This window comes from Arvicanthis niloticus, chromosome 6 (genome assembly GCF_011762505.2).
Source record: "Arvicanthis niloticus isolate mArvNil1 chromosome 6, mArvNil1.pat.X, whole genome shotgun sequence".
Lineage (NCBI taxonomy): Eukaryota > Metazoa > Chordata > Mammalia > Rodentia > Muridae > Arvicanthis > Arvicanthis niloticus.
Genome location: NC_047663.1, coordinates 90,835,580 through 90,859,216, shown reverse-complemented (window position 1 = coordinate 90,859,216; position 23,637 = coordinate 90,835,580). Strand labels below are relative to the sequence as shown.

The following is a 23,637-nucleotide window of genomic DNA, read 5'->3' as shown; positions in this document are numbered from 1 at the left end:
AACATTTGCCTGGAGGTCCTCTGGGCTCAGGGCCTTCTTGTGAGTAAGACTGGCTGTACCTTTGTCTGGCCCACTGTTGAGATGTCGCCCAGGAATGAAGGGAGGTGAGGCCTTCTCTGGTGATATTGCCTCCTGAACAGCAGGTCTTGGTGTGGTGATGATATTAATGGGAGTTACTATCCCACCTTTGATCACTCAGTTCCCAGATAAAAGGCGCAAGCCTTTACATTTATAATCAGCCTTAACGGCATTAGAGCTGGGCAGGTACCCGCCCTCTATGCTGTTATGTGTACTTCCCTGTCAATAACCCCAAGTTACAATTTGTCATGTTCTGCTTGGGCCACTCATTCCAATTGGCCAGCCCTCATGCCCATGTTTTCATGATTCACCTACCCCATGGTATCTTTTCTCTCTTCCTTCTCTCCCTTCCTCATGGTCTCTGCCTCACACACCATGCCCAGGAACTGAAACCTAACCTGCCTCTCCCTCTCTCCTGCCCAGCTACAGCCAGTTGCTATTTTTATTTCAGCCAGTAGTTTAAAATTAAGGAGCAAGGTCACAAAGCATCACTTGGGGTAAGTGAGGATTCTTTCATCCCTGAGGCAACCAGACCTTGGGGGGCCAGTATTTAGCATAACAACACATAGCATCAGACCAAACCTCAACAGGGGCTGCCATTCTGGATGGCCTCAGTGGTCCCAGTCTTGATGGGGCGGGGAGGGAGATTCATGTCCTGGGATTTCTATATTGAGAGAAAAGTAAGTGGACCTTGGCTGCAGAACCTCTGGACCCCTCTTCAACCTCCAGCAAATTGACCACATTCACAGATGCTCCTCTCCTAAAATCACTATTAGTGTTAACAATGAAACCTCCTTATTCTAAGTACACTGATGTTCATATTCTCTTGATTATCCTAATTGACTCCCTAAATGGCAGCTGTTGGACTCTTTCTTGCTACCCTGGCTACCTTGAGCAAAAGGCCAGACGAATAGCCAGCCAGACTACCCTTAATACCAGCACTGGCTGGCTTGAGCATTCTGTGGATGTTGGAGCAAACTACACCATGATCGAAGCAGGTGGCCCCAGGCTCTAGAAGGCGCAGCTTCAGCTAAGGCTGTTTGAAACATTTTCTTCTACCACAAACCTCTGAATCCTAGATGATCTTGCAACTGTCTCTACCCAGGCCAGAGAAGGAGTACTTTTTTGGTAGCCTAGCAGAAGAACTGCTGTGATGGGCTTTAAAAACAAAACAAAACAACAACAACAACAAAAAATCAGGCTGTAGACAGGTAATGCACATCTTTAATCCCAGCACTCAGGATGCAGAGGCAGGCAGATCTCTTGAGTTTGAGGTCAGCCTGGTCTACAGAGTGAGGTCCGAGAGACAGCCAGGGCTACACAGAGAAACCCTGTCTTGAAAATAAACAAAACAAAGAAAAGAAACAAGCTGTGATTGGTGCAGGAACAAATTGTCATTTGCATGGGAGGTGTGCTATGATTGGTTCAAACTCTTCCTCACGCTCACTGACTGTGCTGTTTACACTTCCTCACGCTCACTGACTGTGCTGTTTGCTTTAGTCTTGCTACATCAGGCTTTTCTCAGTGTCATGTCTTGCTCACTGTCAGCAGTGCAGCCCGAGCTGGCAACAGGAAGACAAATTGGCCAAAATAGTGGAGCCAAGGCAGAGGGGTCAAAGCGGCTGACAACAGGAGGGAGAGGTCTAGTTGTAGCTGTCTCTTGAAGGGCAGAATCCCTCTCAGAGGACAGCAGTCACAAGAACTAGTAGTAGCTGGGAAACTGGAAACTAGTGAGGGCAGAGGCAAGAAAGAGCAGGGTTGGGGTCGCCTTGTGCACTGTGTATTCAGATGCTGCATTCTGTGCCCCGAGATCAGGTTGCAGTCTGGACATGGGCATCATATATTGACTAATGTACTGTGAAGAATGTTCCCCAATAATCTCTGATTGGACAATAAAAGGCTGGAGCCTGTGAGTGGGCCGGAGAGAGGAAGGCGGGACTTGAGGTGGAATAGGGAGGTCTCAGGTAGGGACCACGAGGAGGACAGAGGAGTTGGAAGAAGGTCACCATGAGGCAGGATGGACCATGAGCAAGTGGCCAAGAGAAAATTCCCCTGAGGAGTGGAGCAAGCTGGGCGACACTCAAACGGCAAGTGACACGGGGCCTCTGTCTGGGGTGTAGGTTAGAATAGCTCAGAATCTGCCCAGTTTATACTTCCAGCTTGTTAATACATATATATATATATATATATATATATATATATATATATATATACACACATAGGCACACACACATACATATGTATGTTGTATTAACATATATAAAATAATACATATATAAAATAATAAAAAAATAAAAAAAGTTTCTGTGTCTTTTATTCAGGAGCTGTCTGGGCTAGAGTGGGAATTTCTGCCCCACATAAAATTACTTCTATGGGGCAGTACTTGGAGGCTGAAGGCTAGAGGGCTGTAAAGAGCTAGAGAGAAGAAACTGAAGGAGTTGGAGACAGCTAAGCCTGAGGCCATGGATTTCAGACACTCCTAGGGGCTGTAACAACAGCTACAGTCAAAGGCAGAGGAAGCTTGAACCAAGAGACTGAAGCATCACAACTTCCTGAGGCCTAACCACGAGCTAACACTAGATGGCGCCAGGAGTTCACATTGCACAGCTGTCAACAGCTGAGCAACAACAGCTCGGCCCTCAGCCCTGGAAGAGCTAGCTGGCTGATTTCTCATCATTTCTGTCCATTTCTATACTCTTAGAGCAAAAGGATTCAGGCCAGTGAAATGGTGACAGCACGGCATCCTTAGAGCATGGTCTCCTGAGCCTGAATCTGGATCTCTTGCTCCTGCTGTTGACAGTCACCTGCCCGTTCTTGGAGACATCGTTGGGGGAATAGCTGGATAGACTGGGCCACAGAGTGGTCAGGCTGTGGAGCCTTTGGATATGCTCAGCCCTCCCCACGGTGCGGAAGGGTATCCATGCCTACAGACATGGATGGAGCTATGGAATGAGAAGGCAGGGTGAATCCTTTTCTATGGGACCTTCTCATTTACCTACCCTAACCCTAACCTAGCTATCTAAAGATCACTAGTCCTCTGAGCTGGTGCTGCAAGCCTGGAAGATGTGCTGCACAGTTAGGAGTTGAACTGGGCCAGATGTGGTAGCACAGGCCTTTAAGCTTAGCACTTGGGAAGCAGGCAGATCTCTGAGTTCAAGGCCAGCCTGGTCTACAAAAGGGCATTCCAAACCAGCCAGGGCTGCACAGTGAGACCTTGTCTCCAAAACGACAGCAGCCACAAAGCCAAGACGGTCTGGACCATATTGTAAGAAGCAATGAAGTTCCCAGTTCCAGATCCTGGGAACCTGGCTCCAGGCCTTAATGAAGCAGACACAGTAGCCAATCAATGGCCTTCTGGGCAAGAGAAAACTGGGGGTGCCTCGAAGGTGACTGACTGGAATTGCACTTCATGACAGGGTTTGGACATCCCTGGAAAGCCTTGCAGCCACAGTAGGCATGGGACCATGCTTGTGACTGTTTCTACCCAAGGGAACTTGTCTCCTATCCTGACTTGGTCTGCCCCATGACCTGTGCAATGTCCCCCAGGCAACAGGAATGAGACCCCAGTCTCTGGCTATTGGGGACATGGAAACCATTCACCTCTGGTCCATGGAATATAGAATGTGAGGTACTCAGTTTCCATGGTAAATGCTTGTCACTGCTGCCATCTTCTGTCCTCTTATTGCTAGAAGCCAAGTGGGGGCTGGGATCTCTTTAATGAAGCCTAGAGGTTCAGGTGGCTGGGTCCCTGTCAAGGGCAGGGAAGGAGTAGAGGAAGCCCCTAAATCCCTTTAGCTATCAGCATTGTCCCACCCTGCCTCCAGAGTGGGCTCTTGTCTGGCGACCTTTCCCATCACGGTGAACTCAACAGAACTATTTGGGGCTGGGTAGATGGAGCAGGTCTCTCTTAAGGGCCCTTCCCCAGGATGCAGCCATATCCGGCTTCCAAAGTGGAAAAACCTCATACAAATCAAGGACATCTGGGCCCACCCTCTGGCCACAGCCCCGCCCCATCATTCCCTTCTGAGGCTTGAGTTCTGCAGGCTGCAGGAGTGGGTCTGGGGTGTGTGTGTGAAGGGTGTGTGGCTTTAGGGGAGGAGCCACAGTGTATTCATATACATAAAATAAATAAAAAAATAGGCCCCTCTCTTATCCTATCTTTTTGCAAGATGAGCTTGTGACCCCATTCCAATCTCCCTGGCTGTTGTGTTCTGTGGAGCAGCCATTACCACTCCCTCTTCTGCCTGGAATGTTCATCACCTCCAGAAAGCCCTTCCTAACCTCTCCTCTCTAATCAGTACGTATTGAGTAGTCACTGCCTGCTACTGTGTTAGGTGCTTGGGAGACCTTGGGAATGTATGTCATCCTGGATATCCCCAGATCTGTACCTTTTCCACCAAAAGAGCCAGAGGGAAGGTAGAGAAAGGGCTTCCAAACTCTCAGCTCACTTCGCTGTTCTGGGCCTGTCTCTCCCGGAGAGTCTTCAGCGCTGTGGAAAAGGCACCCTGCAGAGGATATCAAGGCAGGAGGTGGGAACTTAGCGGGTGCCAAGGACATGGAGAGTTACTAGGGACTAAGTGGAGGGATTTGGAGTCTAAAGTGGTGACAGCTCAAACTGTGAAGGTGTAATAGGGCGGTGTGGGACCTCCCTGGGAGTGCTTAGGAGAACCAGAATGTCTTCAACAAATCTCATTTATAGTTAGATCTTAAGAAGAACTTCCTGGGTCCCTGCATGTACTAGCATGCTTCCCAGACAGTACTGGGCTAAAAACCCGCCCACAGGGCTGCTGGCACCAGCTTGCCCTGACAAGCAAATGTAACTCTGGTGTCTGGGACTGGGTGGTGCATGTCCCCTTGGACCTAGCTGCCCTTGGGGTAGGAACTAAATGTCTATGGGTCATTGGAGTTCTTTGTTCCTTAGAGGCAGCCTGCAGTCTGAGACTTGTTCAGATGCCATGAGGCCCCCGGACTGCTGATTAATAAACAGAACCGAGGGCAGAGACCGAGTAAAAGTGGGTCAGGGACTGGACCGGGCAGCCAGGAAAGTCGGACTGAGGCAGAAAGAAGACTTAGGCACAGTTACCTTTTCCCTGGTCAGGGCAGCTTATTCGCTGTCCTGGAGTCTTTCCTCTGCCTTCCTAGCAAGCAGCTCTGTGGACCTAATGAGCCTGAAACAGGACACGGAGGGAGGTGGGGGGTGAGTGAGAAGTTTCTGCAGTGTTTGGCAGATTTCACACATGTGAGAGCCCCGGGAATCTCACTATACTCAGAGGAAGCGCCACAGACAGAGCCTAGGTGCCTCCCCTGCCTCCTAGTACAGGCCTTTCCACTCCTCTGGGGAAACCGCTTTGCAATTTCCCGAAGGTGTCTCTGTCATCTTGGGGAGGCCAGCTCTATTTGATACACGGACTCTAAAATGGTGGCCCTACCATCTGACAAGCTCTCTCAACAGAGTAAGTAGGGCTCCCACCCTAATGAATACTAGGTGGACTGTTAGCAAGGGATGCAATGAGCATTCCTGTCACAGGCTCAAAGATGCATGGGGACCCCCTGTGCGCGGGACGCATGCCTGACTTCATCCTTCCTGCACAGACGGACTCCTGCACCGGGTGTCTGCGGAGTTCCCCAGTGATGAGGAGGCTCCAGCTCCCGGAAATAAGGGCTGAAGCCCCACACCTGTCGCCCTGGTCCCAAAGGGGCGTCGATAGACTTTTAAAGGGGAGAGCAGGGCTCCCACTTGTGCAGCCTAGTGTCCTTCCGCGCCACCGCATTCCCGTAGTGTAAGAGCGAAGACTTTGGAGCCAAGTGAGTCGGAGACCAGCTCCGAGGAGTGCTGGGTTAGCTCCTGGTCGTGCTCGAAGTTTACCTGAGTCGCGAGTCCCAGGCGAGGTCTGGGCTACGGACGGGGAGGGGCGTCTCGGCCCCGCCCAGTCCCCCGCCTCTCTCCGGCTCCCGGGTTGCGAGGCTGCGGAGCTCGACCCAGAAGCCGGGAGCCCTGGGGTTGAGAGTGCGACGAGCTATAGCCGGGATGCACGCCCGTCTGCGGTTCCCGCTCCCAGGCCTGGGCGCTGTGCGACCCCATGGCAGGTAGCGGTGGCCTGGGCGGCGGGGCCAGGGACCTCCAAGGCGCAGGGACGGGCCAGGGGACTGCACTGCGTGCTCCCCGTGCTCCGCTGGCGCTCGTAGCTCTGTTGCTAAGCGCTTACTGCCTCTTCGCCCTCCCCGGCCGCTGTCCACCTGCTGTCCGCGCTCCTGCTCCGGTTCCCGCATCCACAGAGCCGCCCCAAGCCTCCCGCCGTCTGGGAGCGCGGGGCCTGCGGGTGGCCAGCGGCCCGGGGCGCCGGCGCTTCCCGCAGGCGCTCATCGTGGGCGTGAAGAAAGGCGGCACGCGCGCGTTGCTAGAGTTCCTGCGGTTGCACCCCGACGTCCGTGCACTTGGCTCTGAACCCCACTTCTTCGACAGGTGCTATGATCGCGGCCTCGCCTGGTACCGGTGAGCGCCCCTGCTGGTCCGCGCCTTCCGCGTTGGTGTGTGCCTTGGACTGTGCTATCTTAGAACCCAGGATGAATAGGGTAGAGTCCTGGGCACTGGGTCTGAAGCAAGCCTGTTAGGGAAATAGACTTGATCTCTTTCGTGGGCACAGCGGCCCTCTAAAGAGAGGCCATTTATAGCCAAGGGTTGCAGGAACTAGAAAGTCTCAGGGAAAACTCTGCTCTCCTGCTGGGTGGCTGAGGGCCTCAGCGAGGAATGATTTTAGCCTGAAAGTAGTTTCAAGCCAGTGAAATAACTGGGTAGGTAGACTTTCCTTTTTAGAAGGCCAGGTACTGGGGATTGAGCATGAAGCCTCATATATACTAAACAAGTATTCCACCACTAAGCTACTAATATATACCCATATATTACCATGGTTTATATTGATATAATCCCGGTGGAACTACTTGGGAGCCTTAGAGGTACTTGGAGCTCAGTCACTTTATCATCCCTTGGTGTCGGTCTGTTCCCCGATATAACTCTGGGTAAGTACAGAGTCAAGTACTACTAGTCAAGTATATTAAGGAAGGGTCTCCAGGTTTCCAGAAGCGTTCTAGAAAGTGCCTTTCCATTCCTAAGCATCTCTCCCCAACCCTGCATCAGGGGAGCCCTTTGTAGCTGCTGGAGTCTGGAGAAAGTTAGGTCTGGGTTTTGACAAGGGAGACTCTGTTCTTTGGTACAGCCCAAGGGTGGGGACTGGAACACACCTTCCTGCAGCTGTCGTTTCTCCATACAGGAGAGACTTGGGGTGCAGCAGTGGAATGTGGGAAGCACCACCCCAGGTATAGCAGTATGTCCTGGTGGATGATCAGATACCAGTCCCTCCCTGCTGGTGTGACTAGACACAGGCCCTGCCCACTGTCTCCTGCAGCTATACAGGCAGTGAGGGTACCCTGTTCCTTCATGTGGGGAAATGGGGGTTTATAGACTGGCTTGCCTCTTCTGCAAGCCCGGGCTAAGCCACAATCACCTGGAGAGTCAGTGTGGGTGGCAGGACGCCCAGGCACACCATCTTCTGTCTCTTGGGTTCTTCCTTACTCCCACTTGCTAACTTTACCTTTTGTGTTAAGACCATGGGTTTGGGAGCGAACAAGCTCCCGACCTCTGATGGGTCAGTGCTAGCTGAGGGGAGGTTCTTGAAAACACTGATGTTCCCAGCATGGGAGGAGGGAGTGTTCAGGACAGCATGCCACAGTTTCAGACTCCATCTGGAAGTAGTGCAGAGGATGCTGAGGAAGGGAGAAACCCATGGGCCCAGCCCTTTACTCAGGGTCATCCTCTGTGGCCTGCCGCTTCAGGTTTGCTCAGAAGTGTGGTGTAAGCTAAGTGGCCTGGCTGGGCTTCTGGACTGTGGCCTAATGTCTTCACTTGGCTATAGCTTCGAGGGTCGCTGTGCTCTCTGGTGACAGTGCCTCAGGTAATGTTCCTTCAACTCATCACAGGTGTACACTGAGCCTCTGAAAGTTACCACCTATGACTTGATATCTCCGGTCGTAGGACCTGGGTTGAGGGAGGTAGGTGGGAGAGGAGCAGCCACTGAGGAGGTACTGCTCGTAGTGGGCTGTGATCTACCTCCTTCAGGCAGTGGCCTGTGTGTCTGCTGGACTCAGCAGAGGGGCCCAGGGTTGCATTTGGCACAACTGTTCTCCTCCCTGGTTCTTCATTACATCACTTCTTTGGCTTTGTTGTTGCTACTTTTGAGACAGGGTCTCTTGTAGCTCAGGTTGGCCTTAAATTCTCAGTGTGACCAAGGATGTTGTTGAACTTCCATCCCCTTGGCTACACCTCAAGAATGCAGGGGATTACAGATATCTTTATAATAGGTACCACTATGGCACTCTCTCTCTCTCTCTCTCTCTCTCTCTCTCTCTCTCTCTCTCTCTCTCTGTGTGTGTGGGGGGGGAGAGGGGGGAATAGAAAAAATGCTGACATGAACATGTAAGTCAGAGGCTAACTCTTAAGGAGTCTTCTCTCTTCCCCTGTGGGATCTGGAGATTGAACCCAGGCAAACAGATTTGCACAGCAAATGCTTTTACTTGCTTGAGACATGCCACCGCCCTAAGGGACCTACTTCATATGTTTTTGGTTTTTGAGGCAGGGTCCCAGTTCTGCAGTTCTGGCTGGCCTGGAAGTTGCAGTGTAGACCAGGCCAGCCTCAAACTCAAAGAGATGGAGGCGTGTGCCACCACACCCAGTCCATGGCTGTTTTTATGCAGTTCTAGGAGTGGAACTCGGGCTCTGTGCATACTGGGCAAATTCTATGCCAACTGAATTACATCCTCAGCTTCTTGGGCTTTTAAGGGTCTTCCACCTTGAGGGCCATGGCCCTAACCACTCTCAAAACCACACAGCATTTACTAGCTTACTCAACTTACTCATTGAGTGGTTTGGGGTGTCTGTCAGGTTATATTTTCTGGGAAAGCAAGAAGAGGTAAGAAGGGGTATCGGTAGGAGAATCCCTGTAGCTCCTGAGGTTTAATGGGTTAACCTGTATGAGGGGATGTCAGGGTGTGTGTGTTGGGGGGAGGGGCTGGGCATATTCTTCGCTCCTGTGGCTGGGGACTTGGTTCCCTAGCGCTCTCATACACTGGGATAGAATCTGTAACCAGTTTCTCCTGGCCTCCTTGGATCTGGGCCAAATGAGGTGTGGGATACAGAGGTTGTAGTGGTGGCTGGAGGGGCTGGGCAAACAGGGGGTGTGGCCTCAGGCTGGCTGGGAGCCATGGAGAAATGCAGACCAGAGGGGGTGGGCTCCACCGGAGAGGCACGGTTCATGGAGCTACTTGAGAGAGCTGTGCTCTGCTTGTTCACACCCTCCAGACACACGGGTCTCCTCTCTCCGAGCTCACCAGGCAAGGCTTCTGAGCCTCACGGAGGGTAACTGATGTCAAAGATGTCCGTTTGCAGAAGGGCTTGGGACTGGTTCTCAGACCTTGGAGTTGTCCTCTATTGAACTTTCCCTGGCAATGGCTGGGTGACATTTCAATATGTTTCCTGACTATACAAGATAGAGTATTGGGGACAGGAGCTCTGGGAACACAAGCTCTGTGGAATTCCCTCTTTTAGGTGGGCCAGGGGGAGGCTGAGGACTATCATTTCCCCTCAGTACCTCCTACTCCTTCTCAGTCTTAAGATGCCTGCTTATCCAATGGGGAGGAGTAACTGGAGCACTGTGTCATCCTGATGGAGGAAGGAGACGGGTGCTCTCATAACTTCTATAGACCAGCTTTGCCTGGATCCTTGCTCTACAGTCTTCTACATTCGTTCTGCTGGGGTCTCTCCTCCCCCTCTTCCTCCTCCCCCCTCAGAGACAACAAGATCTTGTGTAGTTTGACCTGTTTTCAAATTCTCCATCATACCTGTGTCAGTCATCAGAGTCCTGAGATTGTAGACATGTACCACCATATCTGGGCCTGATGATGTCACTCTTGCCTGATCTCATGGCATTACATGCACATATCCCCTGTCCAGCAGCAGCAGCAACAATGCAAACCAAGCACCCAAGCATGGCCCCTGTGCATTTTTGCCTGTCCTGTAATTTGTATTTTCTTGGGAGCTTGAACAGAGAGAAGAGAATGGAGGTCTGTATGTCAGTAAAGCCGAACTTAGGCTTGTGTGTCGGCTTGGCCAGAGTAGGTCCTGGGATGGTCAGAAAGGGGTGAACAGTATCCCTGAGAGGATGGAAGTCAAGGCTGGTCAGGTGTCTCTCTCAAAGCCCCATTGCCTCTGCCTCTGTTGACCTAGTTCCTAACTTTGTAGTTGCTTGCTCAGCTGACTGGCCCCGCCCTGCCCTACCTCACTGTGTACTAACAAGCTGTCAAGTGCAGCCTGAGGACACCTCTCCATCGAGAGGTGTCCTCTCAGTGCCTGGGCCTGCCTGGGCTAGGTGCTCTGTGTGGGCTCCCCTCATGGTCAGTGATAATAGTAAGAGGTTGCAGGGCTGTGCTGGCCAGCCTCAGGTGCCTGGTTAAGGCTGGGTGTAGCAGCTTTGGAAGGGGTTGGTCTGTGGTGTGGTGTTGCCAGGACTCCGTGGAGGTGGCCCTTCAAGGCTGTCACTTAGTTTACCTTAGAGCCATACTGATGGGCAGCTTTGGTTTTGTGGTATACTGTAGGACCACACTGGGCACACTTGCACCTTAGGAGGATGAGCCTAAGATAGGAAGAAGATAGCCTTCCTTGGCCTGGGCTTTCCTCAGAGGAGGAGGGGTTGGTTGCTGGTCCTGGAGGGCAGATCTAGCTGGGAAGGGAAATGGCTTTGGAAGAGATGCATGTTGGGATCACTCAGGGACTCCTCCTGCCATTCCACAGGGGTCTGATGCCTCGTTCCCTGGATGGGCAGATCACCATGGAGAAGACCCCCAGCTACTTTGTGACTCAGGAGGCTCCCCGCCGAATCCATGCCATGTCTCCAGATACCAAGCTGATTGTGGTGGTGCGGAACCCTGTGACCCGGGCCATCTCTGATTATGCACAGACACTCTCCAAGACCCCAGGCTTGCCTAGCTTCCGTGCCCTGGCCTTCCGCCATGGCCTGGGTCCGGTGGACACAGCCTGGAGTGCCGTGCGCATTGGTCTGTATGCTCAGCACTTGGACAACTGGCTTCGCTACTTCCCTCTGTCCCACTTCCTGTTTGTAAGCGGTGAGCGCTTGGTCAGTGATCCAGCTGGTGAAGTGGGCCGTGTACAGGACTTTCTGGGTCTCAAACGGGTTGTCACTGACAAACACTTCTACTTCAATGCTACCAAGGGCTTCCCTTGCCTCAAAAAGGCCCAGGGGAGTGGGCGCCCCCGCTGCTTGGGTAAATCTAAGGGCCGGCCTCATCCCCGAGTGCCGGAGCCTGTGGTTCAGCGCCTGAAGGCTTTCTACCAGCCATTCAACCGCAAGTTCTACCAGATGACTGGCCAGGACTTTGGCTGGGACTGATCAAGGCCTTGCTCAGCCTTTCCCTGGGTGCCCAGTACCTTTAATTTATGTCTGTCTGCCTGGTCATTGCAGAATTTAGGAAATAAAGCCTAGATTTGTCTTCTTCCACTTCGACTTTAAGGTGGGGGCAGGAGTGGTATTATAAAACCTCTCTGTCAGACACTGACTGTATACTGGTGTGCATGGGAGGTAAACAGTGTTCTTGGCCATATGTCACAGGTGAACACGTGAGGCTTAGAGAGGTTGAGCCCAGTGACATACAGGTGGCCCTGGAGGCTGTCCACAGCCACTCTTTTCAGCCTTAGGAGGCTGAGCAGGATTGTCCCAATGTTTAGGATGAAAATAGGCTGCAAGCTCCTGAGTGGTGGAGCAAGACAAAGCTGGCTTGGCCAACTGTGTGTGTTGTATCCACCACCTCATTTTATCCTTAGTCCCACCTGGAAGCCTAATGGAAGGGCTGGGTGGTGAGTAGCAGGTGAGCAGTGGGTAGCAAGTGAGCAGTGGGTAGCAGCTGGGCAGTGGGTAGCAGCTAGGCAGTGGGTAGCAGCTGGGCAGTGGGTAGCAGCTGGGCAGTGGGTAGCAGCTGGGCAACTACTTCTAACAGCCACCAAATGGTTTTAGTGGAGCCCTACTTGCCCTCTGGCCCTGCCCACCAGGCATCATTTCCACAATGCCATGCTTATCCCCCTGTATACCTACACCAGTACAGAGCAGGAACCACCTGCTAATTCATACCCAAAAGAGGCCAGATTTGGGCAAGCTAGGTACACTCCCCTGCTCCAGCTGTCCTGATAATGACCCCTAAGGCCACTAAAGCCCTGTCATACCTGCACTGTCCCAGGTCTGCGTAAGGACCTGGCTGTGGCCTTTGTATCCAAGACTTCTTGGGTCTCATGGCCTGTCCTGGTTGTCATGTGTTTTTTTCCCTCTGAGATGATTCAAGCCACTCCTCATCCTAGGAGTAAGGGAAGATTTACTGGGGACGAGGATAGTTTGTCAATACCTATCTCACCTGGTTGTTAAGGTTCACTATGAGCCAAAGGCCTCACAGGTCACTGTAACGTCTGCTTTGGTCACATGACTCCATCAGCAGTATTAACATGGGATCAGTTAATGTCTGCACCAAGAAGAGGCTCAGGAGAGGAAGAAGGATAAGGGCAGGCTGCAGGACCCTGCCTCTGCCCAGGCTGGCTTCTGAGCTCACTCTCAGTCTGGGGCTGCCCTGAGGGATTGATGCTTTCTCCAGGCTGAGCTGCCCTGGGCCAGGCCATTGGGGTTACAGGTGGAACTTTACTTCCAGCACCCATGGAGCAACTGCCATGGCAATGTGCTGGGCAGATGTTGGTCTAGATGCAGATGAGAGGCATACACAGCCTCCTCCAGCCACAGGGTCTGACATGGGTGAGGGGAGGCATATTCCACACCTAGCTATTTTAGAAGGCACCTAATAGGCCTGGTAACTATCTTTATTCCCTGGGCCAGAGGTGGGAAGGAGGGCAGGAAAGCCCTTGACTCCTTGGTCAATCTTGTTTCTCCCTGGATAGTCCCCAGGCCTCATTATTATTCTGCCCTGCTACTGTCCTCTACTGGAATAATGGGGTCTTCAGCACACCCCATTGGTTTATTTTATTTTTATTTTTTCTTGCCCCCCCCCGACCTTGAGACAGGATTTCTTTGTGTAACAGCCCTGGCTGTCCCAGAATTTATGATGTAAACCAGGCTGTCCTTGAACTCAGAAAGATCGACCTGCTTCAGCCTCCCTAATGCTAGGATTAAAGACATGCACCACCACGCCCAGCAGATGCCATTATTATTATTATTATTATTATTATTATTATTATTATTATTATTTTTGGTTTTTTGAGACAGGGTTTCTCTGTGTAGCCCTGGCTGTCCTGGAACTCACTCTGTAGACCAGGCTGGCCTCGAACTCAGAAATCCACCTGCCTCTGCCTCCCAAGTGCTGGGATTAAAGGCGTGTGCCACCACCGCCCGGCTGATGCCATTATTTTAAACTGTTCTCATTTTCAGCCCCAGCCCCACTGCTTCTAGGGTGAAGACTAGATGCCTACCTGCAGCTCTTAAAAGCCTTAAAAGCTCACCGCCCCCGTTTGGCTCTAAGTTCCTGCTTCCCCAACCCTTGCCATCTCCATCATCTGCCATGCTCTTTTGTGCCTTCACAAGCTTTGCATATACTGTTCTCTCTGCCAAGATGCCTTTCTCTGCAGATGGATCAGATAGAAGCAGAGGAACTTGAGTGGCAGGACACCCTTGAGCTGGGCAGCTGGGCCTCCCTTCCGCTCTCCCTGCTTCTGTCCCTGTGTCCAGAGCTCTTTGTCTGAGGCCTTCTATCTAAGGTGAGTACTTCCCCCCTTGTGGAGCTTTCTTGGGTGCAGAGCTGTGAGGGTAGAGGTTTGCTCGGGCCCAGGCTCTAAGGACAGTTTATAGATGCAGCAAGGAGAAAGCTGGACTGGCGTGTTCAGCTCACATCCGCCCAGTGGAAACTTAGCCTGAGGGCCAACGCCCAGTTCGAGGTGCCCAGCTGTGCCTCAGAACACATTGTGGGCAGATGTGGTGGGTCTTAAAGGCTGTGTGGGGGTGGAGCTCCTTGGGGGAGTCATCAGCCTTTAATTAAAGTCCTAAATTGCTTCCCCAGCTGCTCTGTGGGTTTCCCATGTTGGAATGTTCCAGATGGAGTGAGAAGTGCTGATTCAATTACCTTCTTCCTGTCTTGACCAGTGGAGAAGTGGCCTGGGATCTTTCTCTAGCTCCCAGACAGGGATGGAGCAGGAGCAGACAAGCCTCCTTATCACCATGGGTCCAGGAAGGTGACTTGGAGAAGCTCTGGGATGAGGCTGCTTTTATTAGTAGGATCCCATCCTGCCCCAGGCTCCTGGCCTTACCTGGTCTAAGCAGGGGTCACTAGGTGAGGGCGGTGTTCTTGCTCCTGCCTTTGTGGTTTTGTATACAGCAGTTACAGAGACACTGAGGAGACTCTGGCCTGAGTGCCCAAGGCCAAGGGGAAGCTAGAAAAGGTAGCACCCACTCTACCCTCTCTGTTGGCTGCATATACATGAAGACTTATCCTAGGATACATACAAAGTGCTGACACCTTGCCAACCCTTCCTCTCATTGTCAGTCCCTGAAAAGGCCATTATCATTCCACCTATTCCAGAGGTCTGCCAGATCTTGGCAATAAGGTCAAGACAGCATCCGGTAGTTCTCTGAGCACTGCAGGGCTGTGCTTGCCGACCCCTCCCTCCTGTCAGTGAGGTGAGCCTGAGGTCTCTGATTGTGGGTGGTCTCTCTTCGGTAGGGTTGAGCCAGCTTCTGTGGTCAGGGCACGGTTAGAGGATCAGAGGGAGGCAGCCCCTGGCTTGCTTCCTCCCAAGGGTGTGCTGGGCAGGGCAGCGCTAGGAGAAGAAAGGAGTGTCTGCAGTACCCTTTTACACTGGAACACCTATGCATCTCTGCTTTGGGGACAGGTCTTGGAAATGATCCTCATAGCTGATCTCCAATTGGCCCATGTTGGACAAGTCTGGGTCTAGAGGTCATCCTCAGGGGACCTGAGTGCCTCCTCACCCGTTCAGGATCCCTAAGCCTGGGTCTGCCTTCTCTGGGTTCTGTTAGGGAGCTGCCAGACTTCCAAGGAGTTCTCTTAGTCCTGCAGAGCAGCAGCAGATGGGCCAGGGCAGCGTGGAAGCCTTTGGTGATTTAGTTTGCAAAGCCTCCCTTTAAGTTTTCAATGTAGTTAACTGCTGAAGCTCCCTTGGGAGGGACCGGGACTATACTGCCATGGAGAATGTTACAGGGCTCGAATCTACTGACAAAAGACCACAGACTGATCCAAATTATAATTAAATTAATTTATTATTACTTAGAACAGGACAACAGCCTTAAAGCCAAACTGGAGGTGTACCACGAAGAAGCATTTGGAGAAAGGGTTTGAAGGTAGAGACCACAATTAGCTGGTTTTTCTGGAACATGCAGCTGAGTGCGAAACACCTTCACTTCCCTCGGCTAGTGAGGGGCTGTCTCTCTCAATCCGTATTACACAGTGATAAACAGGGTTACAAAAACCAGAGCAGGCAGTCTTACAGTTCTGGAACACGGAGTAAGGGTTTCAGGGAGCTTATCTTTTTGGAATTTAGAATGGGTGCCTAGCACAAAATGGAGTTTTTGTTAGCCACCACAGTGAACCCATGGGACTCCCCATTTCTAGAAGGTTCCTCACAAATTGGATAACACCAAGTGGGTATTGGTGGTTGAGATAAAAGGGACAGTCCTGTTGCAGCTTTGGCAGTGTGATGCCTGGGTTAGTTTTGTTTTGTTTGTTTGCTTTTTGAGACAGGGTTTCTCGGTGTAGCTCTGGATGTTCTAGAACTAACTCTATAGACCAGGCTGGCCTTGAACTCAGAGATCTGCATGCCTCTGCCTCTGGAGTGATGGGAGCAAAGGTGTGCGCCATCACTGTGACCTGTGATGGTTGGTTTTAATATCAACTTGCCATAAATCAGAATCACCCGAGCAGAAAGCCTCATCTGAAGACTTGCTCTGATTGCCTTAGTTCCCTGGTTCTTAACTTATGGGTCGTGATCCCTTTGGGGGTTGAAAGACCCTTTCACAGGGGTCACCTAAGACCATTAGAAAACACTGGTATTTATGTTACAGTTCATAATAGTAGCAAACTTATGGTCATGAAATGGTAACAAAAATAATTTTATGGTTGGGGCACCACTACATGAGGAACTGTATTAAAGGGTTGCAGTGTTAGGTGGCCTGCCTCTGCCTCCCAAGTGCTGGGATTAAAGGCGTGTACCACCATACCTGGCACAGGTCAGATTTTTGAAAAGAAAGGAGGATGATATTTCCACAGTTTTGCTCAGTTTGCTCTTTGCTTGCTTCAAGCAGAAAGATCCATTTAGTCTTTATCTGTCCATCCTTTTTTTTTTTTTTTAAATATATATGAGTGTTCTATCTGCACGTACACCTGAATGCCAGAAGAGGGCATAAGATCACATTATACATGGTTGTGAGCCACCATGTGGTTGCTGGGAATTGAACTCAAGGCCTCTGGAAGAGCAGTCAGTGCTCTTAACCACTGAGCCATCTCTTTTCATTCCATCTTGGCCAAAAGTGGAAGAGGAGTGTGAAAGAGATAAATGACTATGTCTGATGTGTGTGCTCTTGTGTGTGTGTGTGTGTGTGTGTGTGTGTGTGTGTGTGCGCGCGCGCGCATGTGTGGATGTAGAGACAGGCATGGTGGCACTCACCTATGGGATATGTATGCAGGAAGATCAAGAGTTCAAAGACATTCTCAGCTACATAAATGGTTTGAGGCTAGCCTGGCTACTTGAGATCCAGTCTCAACAGGTGAACAAACAAACCCCCAAAACAAGACAAGAACAGAACCCAAGAGAACCGGAGCAGGGGCTTTTCTTCTCAAGCCTGAGGCAGGAGCCCTTCACTGAAGCCCAGCCCCACCCTCTACAAGCTGTGTAACTATAGCCCAGTCTTGGGGGCTTGTCTCAGATGCAAACTGTGTTCTGGCTCGGTCTTGGTCCATTGGGTTCATTGCTAGCCTCACTGATAGGTGCTACAGCACCTCCAAGAGCGGTAGCTTATTTCAGACACACCACACCTCTGAAACTGTCTGACCTCCTTCAGCAGTGAATCCATGAGAGATCCAGGGCAAGCTGGTCTGGATGAAAGGTTTGCTCAAAGTCCTGGTGGATTGAGGATGGAAGGTACTACAGAGCTCTTGATGGTTCTGGAGACTGGCCAGTCTGTGTAGTTCAGACACAAGACCCCACCCTATAGAGTCTCTGGCCACATGATGTATCTTCAGATGAGCTGGGGGCAGGACCTGGCCAGGAACAACAGGAACTGGTTTTGGGGAATTTGGGTTGGTTGTTTCAGTCACCAGGGAGGTTCAGGGATAGCCCAACAGGATGTGAAGACCCTCAAGTGCATATAACACCAGCAGGTCATCAAGCCTCAGGTGACATCTCTGCTCCAGAGCCTGCTGCCAAGGAACATTTGGCACTGGCTTTTCAGAACCAGTGAGACCTATATGAATGTGATCATGTGAGCCTCAGCAGCAGGCTCTTGCCGAGGCTTCTGGAACAACAAGGCAAGGAAGGACCCATCTCCACTTTAAAGCCAAAAGTCCTGGCTTTGAGGCCAAGAATTCCTTTCATACTGCCTAATCTGAGCCACATTGTGCGTGCTTTAGGCTGGAAGAGCTGTACATAAACAGTCAGTCAACCAAAACAGTTAATGCAAAACTGTTGCCAGAAGCATTTCATACACGAGCCTCCTGATTAAGGGGAAAACCGAGATCTCCAGTCAGGCAATTGAGAACAATCAGAGATCTTATTCTCGATGTCTCTCTGCTTCCAGAGCTCCGAGCCGGGTCCCTCATTGGAAGAGAGGTCTGGCCTGACTTGACAGCCTCCCTCGGTCAGATCCTATCACCCCTCTTCCGGCTTCTATGAGGGAGGACAGGCTATCTGATGGGAAGCTGATCCTGAGACAAAGGCTTTGACTGCCTCAGGGAAAGCCTGTCCCTAGCAGAGGAGCCTAGTGGCTGCACAGCAGGGGGGATTCTGTAACCACAACGGTTCTGGGGGAGAAGCATCCGGAGACTGTCTGGCCCCTTGGTCTCACTGTCTGGACTTGAATTGGAAAGGGGCTGGGGGAGGGGGTGGCTTCTGCAGGAGTGACGGAGGAGGCCCTCATGTTTCGTAGCTTAGCTAGTCCTGTATGGGGGTAACAGAGAGGGGACACATGAACCTAGGAGTACGGTGGGCAAGACATGGGACATGGGACATAAAGTCAGACTCTGACCTTAAGGAGTACTAGATCCTCCTGTATGAGCAGAGACAACCTCCATGTGTTGGCGAGGAGAGGAAGAACAAATCTATGGGGAGCTGATGGTGCTTATTGAAGATGATAGTGATGACAGTGGTGTTGTTGGTGATAACAGTGATGATGGTACAATGGTGGTGGTGATGGTGGTGTTGGCAGTGATGGTGATGGTTGGTAATAGTAATGAGCAGACGGAGGGCAAGAAGGGATCATGTCACCAGAATAGGTTATATCTACTCAGGTTCGTCTGCTCACAGCATGCACACATACGGGAGGGAGCACAACTGGGTCAAGCTCTCCAGGACACAGATGTAGGAGGTAAAATAGAGAAGACCTCTGTAAAATACTGTTCGCCCTCGAAAAAGGACACGAGAGACAGTATTCGGGTAGTTACTACAAACGAGGCTTTACTCTGTATCAGCAAACGTGGAAGACGCGGAAGGGCTGAACACAGGAAGAGGCCCAGCTTAAATACACCCTAGAGTGACGTATTCACTTCTGATTGGCTGTTCACTCATTACCCAATATTACGCCTTGGGATTGGCCAGTGACTTTGGCTCGCTTTCTGCCTTTGCAGCTGCGCAGTTACTTGTTTACTAATGGGAGGACACGATGTCCACGCCATCTTGGAATGGCAGATTATACCACCGCTAACAGCGGCTTCCTACAAAATACTGTGCCCCAGATGTGGGGGACTGTGCATTTGATGGCTGTCACTCATGGGATTTGATTGTTGATCTACAGACTCTGAATTTCATTCCTCATAAGGCCTCCATGATGAGGTGTGTTTTTCAAAGGGAGGAGTCTCCGTTCTGGAGAGGTGAAAAGGTTCCGGGACATGCAGCAGCCATGCTTGAGTGCTAGTGGGACTGTACTAAGTGCCACGGAGTTGTTCGCTCCGAAGTGGCTTGATTTTTTTTTGCAATGTGATGGACGATTGCCCGTTTAAAAGCAAATAAAAAGGATCAGAGATGGTAGAGAGAGATCTTCTGGCCCAGCAGGAACAGATCAGAGGATTGAGGACTGGGGAAGGCGCAGCAGGCAGTGCCTAAGAGCTGAAAGAGGCTCAGGACTACCCGCTATCAGCTATCACGTATAAAAGGACCCAGGGCTTATAATACAAAGGATCAAATTCTTCCCTCCACTAAGGGAGTTTTGAAGAGAGCCACACACAGGCCTCAGAGTCATAACCCTGGTCAACTCCTGGTTTGCAGCCTTGTGAAACCTGAGGCAGAGAACATTGCTCAGCCATCCAGAACTCATGACCCCCGGCAACCTGGGAGAGTAAACGGGGACTGTATTGAACTGCTGACATTCTGGTCACTTGTTAAGCAGCATAGAAGACTAAAACAATAGGACAAGCCAACCAGGGAAGAATGTTCTGGAAAAAGGAGCAAGCCTTCAGTGATGAGGTGTGGAGAGGAATCCAAAAAGTCTTGGATGGTGAAACTTTTCATAACGGTAGCTTTTGTCCATGGGCCTGTATGATGGACAGGTCTCCCAGGTCACCGGGGCCCAAAGGCTTCCCACCACACTGGGCAAGATGGTTTTTATTAACTATCATAGGCTCAGTATTAATTCTGCTGGAAACCAGTGTCTCTTCTCTGTTCTATTGTAAACATAAATTATTTAAGACGAGGATTGGTGAACTGGGAAGAGACATGAAGGGTCTTTCAGAGGCCTCCAGGATACATTCTCTCTCTCTCTCTCTCTCTCTCTCTCTCTCTCTCTCAGACACACACACACACACAGAGAACCTCCTGGCTGGAAGGTAGGGTGTAAGAAAAGCCAAGCTGGATTTGGAGGTGCGTGCTTATAATGTCAGCCCTTGGAAGCTGAGGCTGAAGATCAAGAGCTCACAGCCAGGGCTGGGGGATGCGGCTCCAGAGCAAAGCCGTATGTGCAAAGCCCTGACCTCAGCTATCTCAGCAAATAACCAGCCAAGACAACCCCTTGCTCTGGCATTATGTCCCCATGGGCTGGCAGAGGGGGAGGCTACATCCTTGGAGGGTGGTATAAAGTATATGCTGCCCTTGCAATATTTCTGGGGACTTTGTTACTCCTGTGGCATGCCTGGTACGGCACCGTACTCTTTCCCTTTTGTGTTTGCTGATGATGGAACTAAGGGCCTTGAACGTGCTAGGCAGGCCCTAGTTTGCTTTCTATAAAGCATCTGATCAAAAGCAACTCACAGTGGAAAAAGTTTGTTATACCTCACAGGCCCCAGACCTTTACTGAGTGAAGCCAGGGCAGGAACTCAAACAGGAATCTGGGAATCTGGACTCAGGAACCAAAGCAGAAGCCATGGAGGGGTGCTGCCTGCAGCTTGCTCTTCGCGGCTTACTCAGCATGCTCGTTCAACCCAGGGTCACCTGCCCAGGAGTGGCACGGCCTGCAATGGGTTGGGCCCTCTCCTCGTCATTCATTATAAATCAAGAAGAACATGCACTACAAACTTGCCTACAGGCAGATCTTATGGGAGAATGTTTTTTTTCAGTTGATAGGCCCTCTTCACAAATGACTCTAGCTTGTGTCAACTTGACATAAAACTAACCATGTCAACAATGAATTAAATAAATGATCTTCCTTATTTTAAAATAATGTAAGCCTCCAGCGCACTTCTTGGGAAGTGAGGACTTTGTTGCCCACATCAGGGTAGCTGAGGAAGGAGTGGACTGGGGGGTGGGGCACAGGGGCAGAAGGGACCAGCGCTGCTTCTCATGTGTTAAACTGAATCTGGTCAGCCATCTGAGATAGAGTGTCCAGTCAGAGTGAAGCACACAAACCTTGAACGCTGAGGAGAGACGGTCTTCCTGGAGCGTTTATCGTGGGAGCCCCACAAAGTGGCAAGGATCAAAGCACAAAACTATTATCACTAACCCAGGGAGAGAAGGCGCAGAGCAGAGGGAGAAAGGAGAACACAGCATCCCTGGACTCACTGAGAGCTGTTGGCTATTGGGTTAGAGCAGCCAGCCACAGACTAACACAGACCAGCAATCGGGAGACCGTTGCCCTGGGCTTCAAGGTCTGGAGAAGGTGAGAGCTGGTAACACTGAACAGCTCACCATTGGCCCTGTGGGTGTTTACTGTGTCTGTGCAGTGAAGGATTTTCAACAGTCTCCTCAGAGAGAGACCAGCAGGATTCCCCCAAATGACAACCAAGGATGCCTCCAGACATGGTAAATTACCGCTGGCTGTCAGATGGATTTAGCCGCATGGAGCCCCATCCAGGGACCTCTCGTTCATGTACTGGTGAGGGTGGACAGACTAAGTATACCACGTTACTAGTGATGTGACTCCTAAACTAGAGAAGACCCAGCAGGGCAAACAGAGTCAAGGGGTGTGGCTCTGAGGACCAGAGGGATCCAGCAGGCATGAAGGTGCTCCTGCATCCTTCAGGGAGGACCCAAAGGGCTTGATTACAAATGTTTTAGAAGCCTTGCTCAGAAACAAGAAGGACCTGTGCCCTGCTGGATTTACAGGGTTGCCTTGCTGCAGATCCTATCTCAGACAGATTAGGGAAGAGAGGCGGAAGTGAGGCCATTCTGGGTCCTTTTTGGTTTTGGATGTCCTACAAGGCCATGATAGCTCCATAAGAGCTGTATACTAGGGCTGCACCTTCCCTAGCTGGCTTGCAGGCATCTGGGATGGAAGCTGAAATAGCTAGCTCCAGCCCATCTCCAGTCACGGGCTCTCTAGAGCCTGGAGCCAGGTGGGCTTGTTCCTTCTCTCCCTTTCCTCCAGTGCTGCAGCTGACTGCCTGTTTAAAATGGAGCTCACCTGTGCAAATATTTGTGGTTGGGCCAGCCAGCTGCTGCCAGGTCCCTTGGGGCTTAAAGCTACTGCAGCCGCTGCTGGAGAGCAGAGGTTGGAAGAGTGTGTCTTACCCACTTTGCTTGCTCAGTTTCTTTCCTCTCCCTCCCACCCAGGCACAGGTTCTGTTTGTGCTCACTTACGCGTGTAAGTGTGTGTGTGCGCGCGCACACACACACACACACACACAGAGAGAGACACACAGACACAGGCTCTATTTTAAGAGTAATTAAGGACATGCAATGTCCTGTGTAATGATGGAGATACACAGTTGGAAGGTACATTTCGTGGTTGGCCACAGAAAGATCTGCATCCATCAGCCCAGTGCTGTGGGGCACAGGAAGCTTTGGCTGAGTGTCCTTGTCAACCCGTCACTGTCACTTGCTGCATAGCCTTTTGTTCGGTCTGTGACAACGAGCATCTGCTGCTCCCACTTGGGTTCCAATAAGTGCAGCAAAGAAAGCTTCAGTGACTTTCCGAGATACTGTTTGGAAGCGCTCAAAAGGCCCTGGGCTTGATCTCTAGTTCCTGTGGGGGTGGGGATCCTTCGAGAGTGCACATGTATGTGCTGCTGTGCAATCCCGTGTGTGCACGCTGAGGCCACAGCTGACATTAAGTTTTCTGATTGCTCTCTACCTTACTATCTTTTTAAGTTTTAAAAATTACATTTACTTATTTTGTAGCATGTACATGCTTGTATGTGTGTACGTGTGTGTGTGTGTGTGTGTGTGTGTGTGTGTGTGTAGGTCATAGGGTAATTTTCAGAAGTTGGTTCCCTCCCCCCTCCATGTGGGTTCTGGGGATAGAACTTCTGTCATCAAACTTGGTGACAGCACCTTCACTTGCTGAGGCTTTTCCCTGCCCCATCCACCTTATATTTGGAGACAGGACTCTCGTTGAACCTGGAACTTGGCAATTCAGCTAGACTGGTTCTAGGGCATCCCCTTCCTTTGCCTATCCAGCAGTGGAGTTACAGCTGTGCAGTACAGCTGTGCACTGCTGCACCCAGCTTTAGTGTGGGTGCTGCTGATCTGACAAAGGTGTTTAGGTTTGCATGACAAGCCCTTCAGCCACTGAGCCACTCTCACTCCCCACGAAGAGCTTTCTGGACTGAAACAGCTTTTCTCTTTCTCCTTGGTTAAAGTGCAATGGAAATGTGTGGTAAGAGGGAATATTTAAAGTCCCTTGCTGGGGACAGCAATGCCAAGAGGCAAGCATGGGGTCCAGGAGTGGCCTTTTTCAGTTCTGATCACTGAGTCCAGTCTGCAGGGTAACTTGTCCTTTTGTGCCCTGAGAGGATGGGCAGAAAATCAATGGCTTTGCTCTGCTGACAGAAATGCTCCTGACAACTCCAAAGCAGGAGACCATTAAAATACCACAGACACAATTATTCCCTATGAAGATGTAGCTATTGATTTAA

At 51.0% G+C, this 23,637-nt stretch overlaps 1 protein-coding gene across 6 annotated transcripts; it reads left to right on the top strand.

Moving 5' to 3' along the window:
• Window positions 1-5,906: 5,906 nt before the first annotated feature.
• Hs3st6 (heparan sulfate-glucosamine 3-sulfotransferase 6) lies at window positions 5,907-11,640 on the top strand. 6 transcript variants are annotated; one of them, XM_076937190.1, is made up of 3 exons: window positions 6,434-6,571; window positions 7,347-7,498; window positions 10,919-11,640. In XM_076937190.1, exon 3 carries the CDS (start codon window positions 10,926-10,928, stop codon window positions 11,532-11,534), a length of 609 nt encoding a protein of 202 aa, XP_076793305.1. In that variant the 5' UTR covers window positions 6,434-6,571; window positions 7,347-7,498; window positions 10,919-10,925; the 3' UTR covers window positions 11,535-11,640. The 6 variants fall into 6 exon arrangements, with proteins under 6 accessions (XP_076793302.1, XP_034362327.1, XP_034362326.1 ...); XM_076937187.1 differs by lacking the exons at window positions 6,434-6,571; window positions 7,347-7,498 and adding an exon at window positions 5,907-6,165; XM_034506436.2 differs by lacking the exon at window positions 7,347-7,498 and having other exon boundaries at window positions 6,006-6,541.
• The last annotated feature ends 11,997 nt before the right edge of the window (window positions 11,641-23,637 follow it).